This window comes from Pipistrellus hanaki (assembly GCF_964339955.1).
Source record: "Pipistrellus hanaki genome assembly, chromosome: 6".
Lineage (NCBI taxonomy): Eukaryota > Metazoa > Chordata > Mammalia > Chiroptera > Vespertilionidae > Pipistrellus > Pipistrellus hanaki.
The window spans coordinates 44,606,294-44,621,934 of NC_140508.1; the positions used below are offsets into that span (position 1 = coordinate 44,606,294).

The 15,641-nt window shown below is 45.9% G+C and overlaps 1 protein-coding gene across 1 annotated transcript in view; it reads left to right on the top strand.

Annotated features, from left to right (window-relative positions):
- Nucleotides 1–14,304, top strand: part of TNFRSF11A (TNF receptor superfamily member 11a) — a 53,722-nt gene extending 39,418 nt beyond the window's left edge. Inside the window, 2 exon segments of the mRNA XM_084888308.1 lie at nt 9,965–10,250; nt 10,252–14,304. Coding sequence (XP_084744434.1) covers nt 9,965–10,250; nt 10,252–10,597 — 632 coding nt within the window. The 3' untranslated portion in view covers nt 10,598–14,304.
- The last annotated feature ends 1,337 nt before the right edge of the window (nt 14,305–15,641 follow it).

A 15,641-nucleotide genomic window follows, 5' to 3' on the forward strand; every position in this document is an offset into this window, starting at 1 on the left:
ACCTAGGACCCTTCAGTCCACTGAGCCAAAGAGGTGAGGGCTATTCTGTTTGTTTTTAGTCGTGGCTTTTCTTCCCATTGAACACTAGTGTGGGGGGCTGAGGAGCCTGGGGAGGCAGAAGCTCAGCATAGCAGAGGCCATGGCTTAGTAACATTGCCAGGGGCAGACCGGTTTTTCAATTGGTGACACCAGGAAGGTGATGTTGGCCACTGTGTCAAAATCATCGGCAGTTCCTGGAAGAACAGTGCTGGCCATGTTTAAGGGAATATTTTTTTCCTCAGTGTCATGAAACCCAAAGCCAGATCTGTGTTCTCCCTTGACATAACGAGCTAAAACGGTGCCCTCATTTCGTTTTCGTTATCTTTTATTTCTCCAGCTTTAAACATATAGGCACAGAGGAAAGGGAAAGAAAAAGTGTGTCATCAACTAAGCTGTGTTAATTTCCAAAGAGCTTCTGTTGCTTTTTTTGTCCTGTCTGGTGCTTAGTCGTGCAACACATCTGTAGAGAGGCTGCCTGCGGATGCTGGCAAGCGGGCCAAGTTCATTTTTGCCTGAGGAGCAGTAGCAGCCAGATTGGTTTTTGAGGCTGTTCCTTCCATAATTACGTCTCCATGAACAGGCCTTCTGGTTTCTGGTCAAAATAGCATGTTCTCCTTATTGTCTTTGTTTAATTGTCATGATTTGTGTTCTATAAAATGTGTGAAAGAGGATGAGCTTGGGTGAAAGATAAGAGGTGGTGGCTAATCCTGTTTGAGCTTCTAAAAGCCACTGTGCTCTCAGGACTTAAAGTGGCCTTTTTATTGGGTGTTGGATTTTTATGTGTGGTGTTTTAAAAACATACAGCCAGTTAAAGTGGTTTCTAGAGAAATGACAATGGCTAGTCACTTCCTCAGTAGGAAAGGATATCTCTTTTGCACCCAGCATCCTTTTGAGGAGAATGATGGTTCTTCAAAGAGCTCTACTGGTCTATTTTTTAAAAGTAATACTCATGCTCTAGCTGGTTTGGCTCAGAGGCTAGATCATCAGCCTGTGGACTGAAGAGTCGTGGGTTCGATTCTGGTCAAGGGCACATGCCCAGGCTGTGGACTTGATCCCCAGTAGGGGGCAAGCAGGAGACAGCCAATCAATGATTCTCTCTCATCATTGATGTTTCTATCTCTCTCTTCCTCTCCTTTTCTCTCTGAAAACAATAAAAAAAATTTTTAAAAAGTAATAATGTCAAGGCTATTTTAGCAATGTTATAACTCTTATTAAAGACCAGTGAGGCCGAAACCGGTTTGGCTCAGTGGTAGAGCGTCGGTCTGCGGACTGAAAGGTCCCAGGTTCCATTCCAGTCGAGGGCATGTACATTGGTTGTGGGCACATCCCTGGTAGGGGGTGTGCAAGAGGCAGCTGGTCGATGTTTCTCTCTCATCGACGTTTCTAGCTCTCTATCTCTCTCCCTTCCTCTCTGTAAAAAATCAATAAAATATATATATATATATATATATATATATATATATATATATATATATATAAAGACCAGTGAGAATTATCAGCTAAGATCAATGAAAGGGGAAAACATAGTTTAGATTATCTATAATAATAAAAACGTAATATGCTAATTAGACTGGGCAGCTGAACGACCTTCCAGATGAAGCCACAGTGGTGGGGGCTGAGGCAGAGGCAGTTAAGGGCAATCAGGTAGGCAGGTGAGCAATTAGGGTCAATGAGGCAGTGTGGTTAGGGGCAATCAGGCAGGCAGGCAGAGGTGTTTAGGGGTGATCAGGCAGGCAGGTGAGTGGATAGGGTGATCGAGGCAGGCAGGTGAGTGGTTAGGGACAATGAAGGAGGCAGGCAGAGTGGTTAGGAGTGATCAGGCAGGCAGGCAGGCAAGTGGTTAGGAGCCAGCAGTCCTAGATTGCAAAAGGGATGTCCAACTACAGATCAAGCCTAAAATGGCAGTTGGACATCCCCTGAGGGGTACTGGATTATGAGAGCGTGAAGGCTGGGCTGAGAGAGCCCCCAATGTATGAATTTCATGCACTGGGCCTCTAGTATCATATATAATCATGTCTTAAATTTACATTTTACATTATTATACTTTTGACATGATGTTGGTTACCTTGGTTATAAGCCCTTTTGCCTGGAGTTTGGATAATTCTCTCTATATCTAGAAAAGTACATGTCAAAGAAAAAACAACTGCTTATAATTTTTATAATTTATTAATTGTTGTGACTTTTTTGTGTGTCTCCCCCCCCCCCCAAATCCCTTCACCTTTTTCTCCCAGCTCCACAATCTCACCTTCCCTCTGACAATTGTCAGTCTGTTCTCTATGTGCTTGTTTCCATTTTGTTAGTTTATTTTGTTCCTTAGATTCCATATATGAGCGAAACTATATGTTGTCTTTCTCTGACTAGCTTATTTCACTTAGCATAATACACTCCAGGTCCATCCATGCTGCCTCAAAAGGTAAGATTTTCTTGTTTGTTTGTTTTTATAGCTTCATAGTATTCCATTGTGTAACTGTGCCTCAGCTTTTTGTATGGACCCTTGGGCTGCTTCCACATCTTGACTATTGTAAATAATACTGCAGTGAACATAGGGTGCCCATATTCTTTTGAATTAGTGCTTCAGGTTTCTTTATATATATTTCCAGAAGAGGAATTGCTGGGTTATAAGACAGTTCCATTTTTAATTTTTAAACTCCATACTGCTTTCCACAGTGGCTCCATCAGTCTGCATTCCCACCAGCAGTGCACAAGGATTCTCTTTGCTTCACATCCTCGCCAGCACTTCTTCTTTATAGCAGCTGCTTATAATTTATGTGTCTGGAGCTGGCCAGTGGCTTGCTTTTGGCTTCTGAAACTACTTAGTTAGTCCAGCCACTCCTGAGCTTGAGAGAGTTGTTTATTTACAGGCCCACAATGGTTCCTACGGAACCCCAGCTGCATATTTCTTTTTCTATCAAATCTTTATTGAGGGTCCACTGAGCCATGGAGACTTGAAAAAAGCTTGGGAACCAGTAGGGATTGAGGTCAGGGAATGGATAACACAAAAGGAATCCACCATTTGAGAAGACAAAGCCCTTCATGGCCCACCTCCCTCTAGTCTCTCGTCTGTTGCTCCCTTTCACCCACCTAAGTTTTGGCCAATGTCAGCCCCTTTTACAGGGACACCTCTCACTGCCTCTACATTGTCCCCTTTCCCAGAGCGCGCAGTTCTAGTCCCAGCTCAAATGCGACTTCCTAAACCAGGGTGGCAGGCATGCTGCAGTGTGGCTACTGTGCCCTTCTGTCCCCTGGGCAGCCCTTCACCATTGGTACTGACTGAGCCTGCTACATTCACACCTTTACCAGAATCCCATCTCTTGGTAGCCACAAACAATCATAGGAATTACCATGACCTTCGCCACATCTGATCTTTCCATTCTCCCAAGGTGGCTTGGTCACTGTATGTTAAGTGTTTATAAGGGTATTCATTCATTCATCCAGTCATGAATAACTGGAGAAACAGAAACCAGAGCTCCCTGTTTGTTCCCCAACTCACTCTCAACTTTCCACTTCCTCAGTCTGTTCTGGGGAGCAGGGGTGAGGATGGAAGGACTGACTGCCCTGGGCAGACCTAGATGTTCTGGGTAGAGGACACACAGACACAGTGGCAGAGGTTGCCAAGGCTGAGGAGGGGGCACATGCCTGGCCCCCTAGTTCCCCATCTGCAGTCTCCCCTCCTTGGGCTCCACCCTTTCTTGAAGTGACTATTCTTGCCCATCCATTTCCATTATCAAAGGGCAGATAAAAGACTTTCCTACCTCAATTTCCTTCCCTTTTCTTCCCTCCCCCCACCTCCCATGTGAAGGCTGCCCAGGGCACAGAAAGGAACAGTAGCCACATAGCAGCATGCCTGCCATCCCTGGTTTAGGAAGCAGCATTTGAGCTGGGCCTGGAATGGTGTGCTCTGGAAAAGGACCATGTAGAGACAGGGAGAATATTCCTGTAACAGACAGTCCTCTGTTTCTTTCTTCTCTCTCCTGCTGGAATGCCACCCACTAATTTGTATTTCACTTATAGCTAAGGGCTCATTGATTCTATAAGTTCAAACTATTTTAAAATTTTGTTATTTGGTAATAATAATGAGCATTCATTGATGTTACAAGTCAATGCACTATGTTAAAATATATGAAAAATTGATTCACTATATACTTTTAATTCAGCCCTGCTTGCCTTCTCTCTGTTCTAATGCTGCTCATTTTGGAAGGGTTTCATTCATAAGCCATTGTAAGTAATTTTCAAGCATGATTCAGAATGGAACTATTAAATATTCCTTCCCTTCCCTTTTCATCAGACACCAGTTTCTTCCAAATGCCTAAAACAGAGCTTGCATTTCCATCAAAAGGAAAATCACATGAGAAGCATATGTATTAAATATAAAACCAGTTTTTAAGAAATTCAGAAGGCACCCAGGGTAGCTGGGTAGCTGGAGCATATTCATGTATATTTTTAGTTCTCTTTCTCTGAAGAATATCTGACTGACAGTTGGATGGTCTAATTTGCTATAGTTTGTGATTTAGTATTCACACATTATGCATTTTTTTTAAAATATATATTTTATTGATTTTTTTTACAGAGAGGAAGGGAGAGAGATAGTAATGTCGATGAGAGAGGAACATCGACCAGCTGCCTCTTGCACACCCCCTACCGGGGATGTGCCCGCAACCAATGTACATGCCCTTGACCGGAATCGAACCCGGGATCTTTCAGTCCGCAGACTGACGCTCTACCTCTGAGCCAAACCGGTTTCGGCCACATTATGCATTTTTATATGACATAATAAGCTTTTGAAAAGAGAAAAATGCATTCCCTTGCTTATAAATGTAAATTCTGTTAGGGATTCAGTTCTAAAAATGAAGCTGCTTCTCTCTGCCTGAAAAATAGAGAGTCCATACAGCCCCTATAAAAGCAAGGACCCCACTTTCTGATCGTGAAGGGCCACTTTATTTGTTCATTGTTTCTGTTGAACTAAATGCTATTTTTACCTTTCTCCGGTTACCTGAAAATTCTTCTGGTTAATGTCACATTAAATATTCATGTTAAGTCAAGAAACCCATTTTGAATGTTAGAAACCCTTCAACGTGTCCAATTTACTCAATGCCCTCATGCCTCTGGCTCCCACATCATACTCTTTGTTAGCCTTCATGTACAATTTGGTCAGTCGACATAAGACTGTCTTGACATCCTGCTTATCTCCCTGCAGAGCCTGGACCTGAAGCCATGCTCCTCTCCCCTTAAATCACTCCCAGGAATATGACTTCATTTGTTTACTGTGTGCTGGGGAGTCTTCAGTGTGCCCCAGAATAAGGGCAAACGCAGGCCCGGGAGAGCTGGCTGCTCTGCTGAGCGAGGGGCAGTGCCCAGGCCAGGCTCAGAAGGTTGCGTGGGAAGTACACCGGGTCTGTGCAGGAGGTGATGGCTACCAGGACCTGGGAGTCCCCTCTCCTCTGCCAGTTGTCTCAGGAAGTTAGTCTTTGCTCTCACACATTCTTTTGAGAGGAAAGCTCTTTGTTTCACGTGCCTCCAACCCCATCTTTTTCTGCAAGAGAAAAAATTTAAAATAAATTCCTGGTAGGGGAAAGCTGCCAGAAAGCCAGCTGAGAAGAACAAGGAAGTGGTACAGGGGGCCCTTACTCTGCTTGGCTTCCCAGAGGCTCTAAGGGCTAAATGCCTCAGGCCACTTTAAGGCATCTTAATAAGCCTCATCCACACCATCCCCTTTTCATGTACCCCCCTTATGGCTGTGTTAGAGGTAAGAGCCCCCTCTGTCAGCAAAACATCCTGGGCTTTCTTGGTGCTCCATGGAAAGAGTTACCCACTTTGGGGCAAGGTATCAGTGGCAGAAACCATGGCAACCATGCTGACCCAGAGGCCCTGCAGCACCCAGCTGGTCATGCAGCCTGATGGCGTGGCAACCTATAATTGACTATCCAAGGTCTTGCCCTCTCGGGTCAGTTTTCATAACCCTGCAAAACATTTCTGTTATGAAAGACAAAGAGCACATTTTAAGGAATTACTACTTTTTAAAATATATATATTTATTTTATTGATTATTTTACAGAGAGAAAGGGAGAGGGATAGAGAGTTAGAAACATCAATGAGAGAGAAACATCAATCGGCTGCTTCCTTGCACACCCCCTGCTGGGTATGTGCCCACAACCAAGGTACATGCCCTTGACTGGAACCTGGGAACCTCAGTCCACAGGCCAATGCTCTATCCACTGAGCCAAACCGGTTAGGGCAGGAATTACTACTTTTAAGCAAGGACAATTCAAGACTGACGGATATTACAGGATTAAGATATTACCAACTCATTCTGAACTGTGATCTGTTGGAGTCCTACATTCATCTTGACTTGCATGACAAGAAACGAGACTATGGGGTTTCGTGTAGAATTACATAATGAGTGTTCAAACCAGAGGCAGTCAAAATGATGGATTATTCCCCGCAATGAAAACAAAATGTTGGTTAGATTTCTAGGAAGAAGTGCCCTTTCAACCTTCAAGATGGACTGAGATCCCCCAACAAAATGGAGATAGAAAGAGCATTACTGCTGTGTGCATTTCCCAAATCTGTTTCCTTGAGAGTTCAAGAGCACTAATACTACCTTCTGAGACTAGTAATACCATCTTTGCACCTGCGACCAATTCTTTGCTGTTTTCCAAGTATTATCTAATCCATTGTCTCATTTGATCCTCATGCTGTCCTGCTGTGTGTTCACACATTTACTTATTCATTCATTGAATAGTTATTGGATGCCCTCTCAGTTGGCTGCACCTGCCGGGCTAGCAGGGCTTGCAGACTGATGCTCATTTCCTAAATGAGCAGCTGAGGTCTGGACAGTTGTTTGTCAGGGCAAGACCACAGAGCTTTCAGATCCCTGCACTCTCTTCTGTTCCCTCCCCCTCCTGTACTCAGCCAGCTGCTGAAACCACCATCCTTTAATCACCAGTTATGCGCCTTCTGCTCTACAGAGAATGAGATGCCAGGATGACAATGATGTTATTAGATTATGTGCACATGAGTCTGCATTTTGACAAGCCATGAAAAGAATGTCAAACACAAGAGGGAAAAAGACAGCAAACCTGAATGCTCACTGGCAAAGAACCTGGGAGCTGGTGTCTGCAGTGCAGCCAGCCTGGCAGGGAGCACTCAGTGAGTCCTGGATGGGTGGTGGTTCTATCACTATGGTTACTGTAACAGGTGCTCTCCATAGCTCCATTTATCCCATAATTTGGTCCACACTCTCCTTTCCCTCTGGAAAGTAAGCTGACTGCAGCCCACAGCACACTGATTACTCACAAGTAAGGGGATCACTCTGGAATGCCCAGGCCAGGGGTCCTCAAACTTTTTAAAGTGGGGGCCAGATCACGGTCCCTCAGAGAGCTGGAGGGCCGGACTATATGAACTACTAATTCCTACTGTAACACCTCGGCTGCGCTCACTGCCCAAAAAACCTGGCGGGCCGGATCAGACTCCTCTGCGGGCCGCATGTGGCCCGCGGGCCATAGTTTGAAGACCCCTGGCCCAGGCCCTTCTGCTCCAACCTGGTGAGAGGCATGCTTCCTGCATTTCAGTCCCGAGAGTGTGCGCTGATCCCCTTGTAATTAGAGAATTAACTGCTACATTAACTGGTAAAAAACGAGGTGGATAAGTATGAAAATTATTTCTGTGAAAACGGTTAAATGCTTCAAGACAATTAAAAAAAAAAGGACATACTTGAGAATTAACTTGGTAACTGGTGGGAGCAGAAAGACATAGGCATGCTAGAAGGCAAGCTCCCAGCTTAGAGTTCACTGTATGTTAGGAGCACCTGTCAGTATGTTTCAGAGGGAACAGAGAATGTGGGTCAGTCTAACTAGTTGGTGAATGGAAATACTAACTGACCTCCTCCATGTTGCCTGGGGGATTATTAAGCAAGTATCACCCCACCCTCACTACCCATCTTGGAATATACCCCCATACAACTGTCTAAGGGAGAAATAGCATGAGTCACTTTTGGTTTGTTGTTCACATTTTTTTAAAATATATTTTTTATTGAGTCTTTACAGAGAGGAAGAGAGAGAGATAGTTAGAAACATCAATAAGAGAGAAACATTGACCAGCTGCCTCCTGCACACCCCTTACTGGGGATGTGCCTGCAACCAATGTACATTTTGACCAGAATCGAACCTGGGACCTTTCAGTCCACAGACCGATGCTCTATCCATTAAGCCAAACCGGTTTTGGCTGTTGCTCACATTTGAAATCCCTGCATTTTCATGGGCCACTGTGCCTCAGTCCTGGCTTCTCTGCAGGTACCCCGATGGATCAGTGGTCGGCAAACTCATTAGTCAACAGAGCCAAATATCAACAGTACAACGATTGAAATTTATTTTGAGAGCCAAATTTTTTAAACTTAAACTTCTAATGCCACTTCTTCAAAATAGACTGGCCCAGACCATGGTAGTTTGTGGAAGAGCCACACTCAAAGGGCCAAAGAGCCACATGTGGCTCTCGAGCCGCAGTTTGCCAACCATGGCTGAGGGTGAAGGGAAGGCTCCCCACAGGAATAGCCTGTGTGCCGTTGGTATTCACTAGACTAGGGGTGTCGAACTCAATCAGAGAAGGGGCCAAAATCTAAAATCCAGCCTAAATCGCGGCCCGAATGGTTTACTGAACAGTCATAAACTGACAATGTCATAAACTGACAGCAGAGTGCAGTGATGACAGCGCGGTGCGGGCCACATTGCAAGGCCTGGCGGGCTGGATTTGGCCCGCGGGCCTTGTGTTTGACACATGTGCACTAGACCATCCAAAACATGCCTTCCCCTTTTGGAGAGGATCTCTTCACATGGAGTGGTGACAGAGCCGATTTCATTGCTGTGAATTATTATTAGGCTTTGTCACGACAGAGAAGAAAGAAGAGGAGGCAGCTCCCCTCCCCTGGGCAGACATCGGTCCTGCTTGTGATGCTGAGCGTTGGGGGCAGTTCTGTGTCTGCTTCGTTTGGGGCATTTACTTTCAGTTCAGAGGACCATTCTTTAAAATAGAAGATGAAGAAGAGGCAGCAGGTTTCCTAGCATTTGTTGAACCTCCTATTTGTTTTTCAAAAGGCCCATTAATTAAAAACTGGCTAAATCTGCTCACCCACGAAGAAGAACCCCCTAGGGACAGAACACACTCCTCAACATTCAGAAGGAAAGAGTGATATTTATAGGATTCATTCCCCCTACCCCCACCCCCATTTTAGTCTTCTAAATCCTCTCCCGCCTGGGAGGGGGCGGAGTAAAACAAAGTTAAGGAAATTGATTAACCTCTGTTAAATATGAAGCCAAGGGACCCCATAGGGCTGAGCCATTAGGGACCTCCAGGGAAGGTGGGAGGTGTACAGGCATCCAGGGTGACCGGCCTCAGAGTGAGCGTGGTCAGAGAGCAGGCCGGGCCGAGGTGGGCTCCAGGAGCCTCACATGAGATAAGCTTCCCTCCATCCTTCACTGCCCTTCCCGACACATGGGGCCATAGCTGGTCCATCGGCTGTTTGCTGCACAAATGGGATCACAAATGGGCACAGGAATCCATTTGTGGCATCTGAATCTTGTCTGTGAATCTCCAGTCCCGGTGCACTCCTGCTAGTACTCCACAGTCCATGTGGCAAATGACAACATGTGAGTGGGGCCCACTGCCCGGCTCATCTCCCCTGGTCTTCACCCCTCTTTTCTCTCTTGTTCCCTTGTCTTCTGCCTCTCTCCCTTCTTCCTGGGCCTGCCAGGCCTGGTGAGAGGTCGGCTGAAGGAACTCCTGGGTGTGCCGGCTGCGTGTAGGAGACCTGTGGGTGAGGAGCGGCCACCCTCGCCCCATCCATTCATTGGGAAACTTCCCTCTCACAAGACCGGGTTCCCACCGCGAACGGACGACTCACCTTCTGCGTGTTCTTTCTTCCTCTCCCCTGCAGGAAATGTGACTGGAAACAGTAACTCCACGTTTATTTCCAGCGGGCAGGTGATGAATTTCAAGGGCGACATCATCGTGGTCTATGTCAGCCAGAACTCCCAGGAGGGCCCGGCGGGGCCAGGCGGCGGCGCTGGGGAGCCGGTGGGCCACCCTGTACAGGAGGAGAGCCCGCCGTGCTGCGACTCGTTCGCGGGCCTTGGGCCGCGCTTCCCGGACCCGTGCAGCGGCCCGGAGCCGGAGCCGGAGCCGGACAAGGCCTCGCGGCCGGTGCAGGAGCAGGGCGAGGCCGAGCCCCGCGCGCCCTGGGCGCAGCGCTGAGCGCCCGGCACCCGCGGTGGCTCTCGGTGCTCCGCGGATCGGGGATGCCGCCGGATCAGCCGCGACTTCCCGGCCATCAGCCCACCCTCCGCAGCCCACCCTCCGGCCTGCAGCACCACAGGGACCTCGTACCCACCGGGGGCTGCGGGCCGCGTGGGCCCCGAGCACCTGCACCTGGCGGGGCGGGGCGGGGCGGGGCGGGGCGGGGCGGGGCGCGGCCGGGGATCTGCCTGCACGTGGCTCCAAGCGGTACAACTGCGTCCAGTTACCTGACATTCTCCACCCACCGTGCTATTCGTTGAATCGGGGCTTTTAAAAAACGCAAACGGGTTTTCACCCCTCACTGGCGTGCAGTCACATACCAGCTGATGACTCAGGTACACGTTGCTCTAGTTCGGTGGCTCCACTTTTTACTTCCTTTTATGGTTTTTCCTCCCTCCCAATACCCTGAGGTTATTTCCTCAGTAGTCCCTCTCTTTGTGACATGTTTTTATGGCGGTCCTGTTGTATTTGGGTCTGTGCTTTTCCTCTCCTGTGTTTGCATTTCACGTAATCTCATAACATTTTTCTCCTCCTCCACCCCCACTTTTTTACTATTTAAGGATTTTTCTTGAATTCTCCCAAGGGTGATGGTGTTTATGTGTTCTCTGTTGTGCCCCTTCTCATAAGAGTAGGAAGCTGTGTTTCGGTAATGCCTGGTGCGAGGGGAGGGGGTGAGGGTGGGGGAGTGTTGGGGTCTGTACTAAGCACTTTTGAGGAAAAGGTTAGAAATGTGAAGCCTGGAAGGAGGCTCAGGGAACAAGTGGAGGGACTTTGCGTTTTTGAAAACAGTGCTGAATTCCCATTTTTCTAAAAGAGGGAAAAGGGGAAACCCCTTTTCTCTCTCTGAATGTTTTTGTTTTGTCCATGGTTAGGCAGAACTGAGATGAACTGTGCATCCTCCTCCCCAAATGATCATTCCTGTGGGGAATTTATTCACCCCTTCCAACAGAGGCAGCCAGGTACTGCTGTAAATAAACCCTTAAAAATGCCGGCTGCTGCAGCTTTACTTCCTCATTCTTGATGCCTCTCCGGGAAACGATGTGGAGTGAATGGGGCTCAGGGATAGCCTGCACAGAGTGAAAAGAAGGTGCTAGGGAAGTTCAAGAAAGAAAGCATACAGTTGAAAAGTTAATATGCATTTTCTTTCTCTAGACCAGAGTGGCATAAATGCGTATAGGCAACAGGCCTTATTTTCTTCCTAAGTAGAATTTAGCCGCTCAGAAGTGGAAAATTCTCCTGCTGTTTTCCAGTGCATTTGAATTAAGAACCAAGTCCTCCTGTAGTGGACTGAAGAAACTGTATCATTCAGGCAGGATTCTCTTAGCATCAGTCCTCTTGCTAGGAAACAGACAGTGTGAGTCAGACTGCAGGGAGTTACCTGGGTTGTTCCATCTGCTGTGGTCAATGAGTATTTGTTCTCCTCAAATACTAGAGAAAAGTTAAAATACCTAAAATTAATGTTGCAGGCCTGGTAGGTTTTCAGAGTGCTTACCGTGGCCACTGTCCACCCTCTAATGGCCTGGCTACAGGGAATGACCAGTGGTCACGGGTTTCTCCCTACTGCTTGTAGTTCTCTTGGAAGTGCCACAGTGGTAGCAGTCAATTATGATTTTTAAAAAATATATATTTTATTGATTTTTTTACAGAGAGGAAGAGAGAGGGATAGAGAGTTAGAAACATCGACGAGAGAGAAACATCCATCAGCTGCCTCCTGCACACCCCCTACTGGGGATGTGCCTGCAACCAAGGTACATGCTCTTGACTGGAATCAAACCTGGGACCTTTCAGTCCGCAGGCCGACGCTCTATCCACTGAGCCAAACCGGTTTCAGCCAATTATGATTTTTAATGGAGAAGCAGAGGGGGGCTGTATAATTTATGGTATTTCTCAATGGATGGGAAAAAATGCAAGAAGAAACTGCCAGGATGATCAGTTGGTGGGAATTTACTGTCTGTTCTGCCCTTTTAGTTAACATTCGTCCAAAGAGATGTGATAAAAAGGGGAGAAACCATTATCCCCTTTGAGATGGAATATATTAAACAAAGTATAGTTCACAAAGTAGAATGCTGAGCTGAAAACCCGAGTTTCCGCTGTGACTGTCATTGTCCCACTGATATTACTTTACCTTTCTGTGCTTTCATTTTTCTTCCTCGGAAAAGGCACTAATGACAATTTTTGACACTCTCCTTACCCAGAGATAACAAAAGGAGGAGCTCCTTACAAAAAAACAAACAAACAAACAAAAAAAAAGGTGCTAAACAATTAAGAATCTACTTTCAGAGAAAGGTAGTATTCGCATTCTTTCCCACAATGACCCCTACTAATTCTGGATTGACCCAAGGACAATTCATGATAGGAAATGTATAGCAATTGTTAAGTCTGCATCTGTGTATTATAGAGATGTATTTGACAAATGTAAAAAGAATGAAATGAAGACAATAATGAAAACTTGTTTGGGGGAATGGGATAAAGAGATTATTAAATGTAATATTTAACCATAGGAGAGTTCTTTCGTGGTTTGCTTAAACGGGGCCCTTTGTTAAACAACGATCTGTCTTATTCCTGACCTCTGGGGTATGCTCTGGTGTTCATTGTTGGTTACGTTGTGTCTTATTGGTGGAACCCGGTTGATAACTGAGTTGGGACAGAGCATGACTTGCTTGCTTTGATGACCTATCTGCTGCTGCTCTCATAAGAAATGTTTGTAAAACATGGAGTTGAAAGGGAAATGGAGTCTTAACAGTTCATACCCATATTTAACACAAATACCAGAAAAAGGTAAAAAAAAAAAAAAATCAAATTTTCTCTCTACCTATACACACAAAGAGCAATTTGAATGTGCTGTACTGGAACCTTCCTATGGTGGGGCTCTTGCTATGAAACAAACCACCCAAAACTTAGTGGATTAAAACACTACCGTTTATTGAGTTCACAAGTTGGATTGGCTCAGCATGGTTGGTTCTTCAGGCCTGGCCTGGCCCAGCTGGGCTTGCTCCCAGGTGCAGTCTGCAGGCTGCCTGGGCGTTGGCTGGGCCAGGCTGAGCCCTCTCCACGTGGACCCTCATCTTCCCAGTGAGCTAGCCTGGCCTTGAGCTGAGGGTGGTGGCAGGGTTCCAAGAAAGCAAGCAGAAGCGTGTCAGAGCTTTCGAGGCCTAGGCCTCACTCTGCCACATTCTGTGGACCAAAGTAAAACACAAGGGCAGCCCAGATTCAAGGGGTGGGAAGCAGCCCCACCTCTTGATGGGAAGAGTTGCCCAGTGACATTGTGAGAGGGATGCATACAGGAGGGGAAGAATGGGGCCCTTTTTGCCATCTGTCTACCACAGGTGCATTGCTCAGAATAAACTGGTGCAGGGAAAAGGGTGCACCTGGGAGCAGGGGAGGAACTGATTCCCTCCTTGGCGGTGCAGAGTACGGCGCATTCCTACAACTGAGAGACACCACATTCATGTTAACCCTACCAGACCTGAGGCCCTGAACCTAACTGTCCCCTAGACCTGGGCTCCTGAGCATTAAAGAGAAAAAATCAACATGATATAGAATAATGTTAGTTAAAGTGTTTAGAATAAGCTGGAACTTGGAGACATTGTAGAAAATAGGTCTAGGCAAAGAATCGAAAATCAGGTACAGCGGTATAGCGGCAGATTCGGAAATTGTATTGAAATTCCTTCCAAAGCCAAGTACATGGTTGGGGAACTGGGTCTACAGTAGTGCTGCATAAAAGCAACTGTATTTGCAAAATTGAGGAAATCAACGAGATATTTTGGGTGGAGGAACCTGTTACATCAATAAAGGATTTCCTTTTACCCTTTATGCTGATTCAACAGACAAACCATAGTGTTAGGTGCTGAGCAAAAGGGCGGGCTTCAGCAAAAGTTCTGTCTTTGGTGGAAGAGGCAACATTTTGGAACATTTGCTCCTTGACAGTCTCTGAGGGTGCATGACTACCCGTGGCCATCTTCTTTGGGAAGGTGTGGAGTGCTCTGGGAGCTGTGGAGAGGGCATAAGGCATTTAAAGCCCTAACATTTGATGGGTGAGTCATTATTTTTATTGAGAGTGCTTTTGATATTGGGGCCCTGGATATCCCTGAGAAAGGAGACGAGATAGCTAGAGAGGCCATGGGAGTCTAGCGATGTCCCAGAGAACTAGAAAGACTGTGGATGTTGCTCTGCTCTAGAACACCAAACAAGGCTTCTTGGAGAGGGTTGTCTGTGGAATTCCTGTCAATGCCCTCCCTTCCCAAGGCTGTGTTTGAACAGACTACCTTGCAACTATTAAATAGTGGGCAGGGGGTAGGGCTGAAATTGGGCTGTGGTGGGATTAGCAGCAAGAACAAGCAGCAGGCACAAGCGTGTCAGGTGATATCACTGAAGCCAAGTCCACAGGTGCAAGGGAGCGCAGAAGCACAAAATCCTGGACCAACTTTTCCACATCAGTATCCTTGATGTCTCCCTCTCCCTCTCTCCCTCTCTCCCTTTCTCTCTCCCTCTCCAGGAAAGATAATACATATTGACCACCAGCTTAGAAAAAGTGGCATTGTAGGCCTAAGACCCAGGCTCTTGATTTCTCATGGGCAGGTGTAGCCCAGGAAACAAGCTCTTATGAGTTGCCTTAATTTAGGCAGGAAACGTCTGACCCTAAAATGGAAAAGCAAATTCACATTTATTAACTTTTATGGCCCTTTTATTTCAATGACAAAGAAACCGTGAATAGAACATACATATTTAACACTCTTAAAAGAGTTTTTTTTTCTAAATACTATATCAGTGGAAAAATAAACATAATTTCTTTCATCAGGTTTATTAAGTTTATGATTTATATATCCAGTAAGATTCACCCTTGTTAGGTATACAGTTTTATTATAAGTTTTAATAAAAATAAGTCACTATGTAACCACCATCACCACAAAAGTTCCCCTGTTTTGTTTTGTAGTCAATCCCTTCCCTCCTATCCTCAACCCTTGGCAACAAACTACTTATTCTCTGTCCCTATAGTTGTGACTTTTCCAGAATGTCATGTGAATGGAACCATTCAGTTAGTAGCCATTTGAGTTTGGCTTATTCCAGCATAATACCCTTGAGATCCATCCAAGTTGTTGGGTACATCAGTGGTTAGATCCTTTTTAGTGCTGCATAGTATTCCATTGTAAGGATGTACCTTAGTTTATATGTTCACCAATATTTGAATTCTTTCCAGTTTGGGTAATTATAAATAAAGCTGCTATAAAAACTGGTGTGGCATGTGTTTTCATTTCTCTTAAGAGTGAGTTGTGGGGTCATATGGTAAATATTTAATTCTAAGAGACACTTTAAAATTG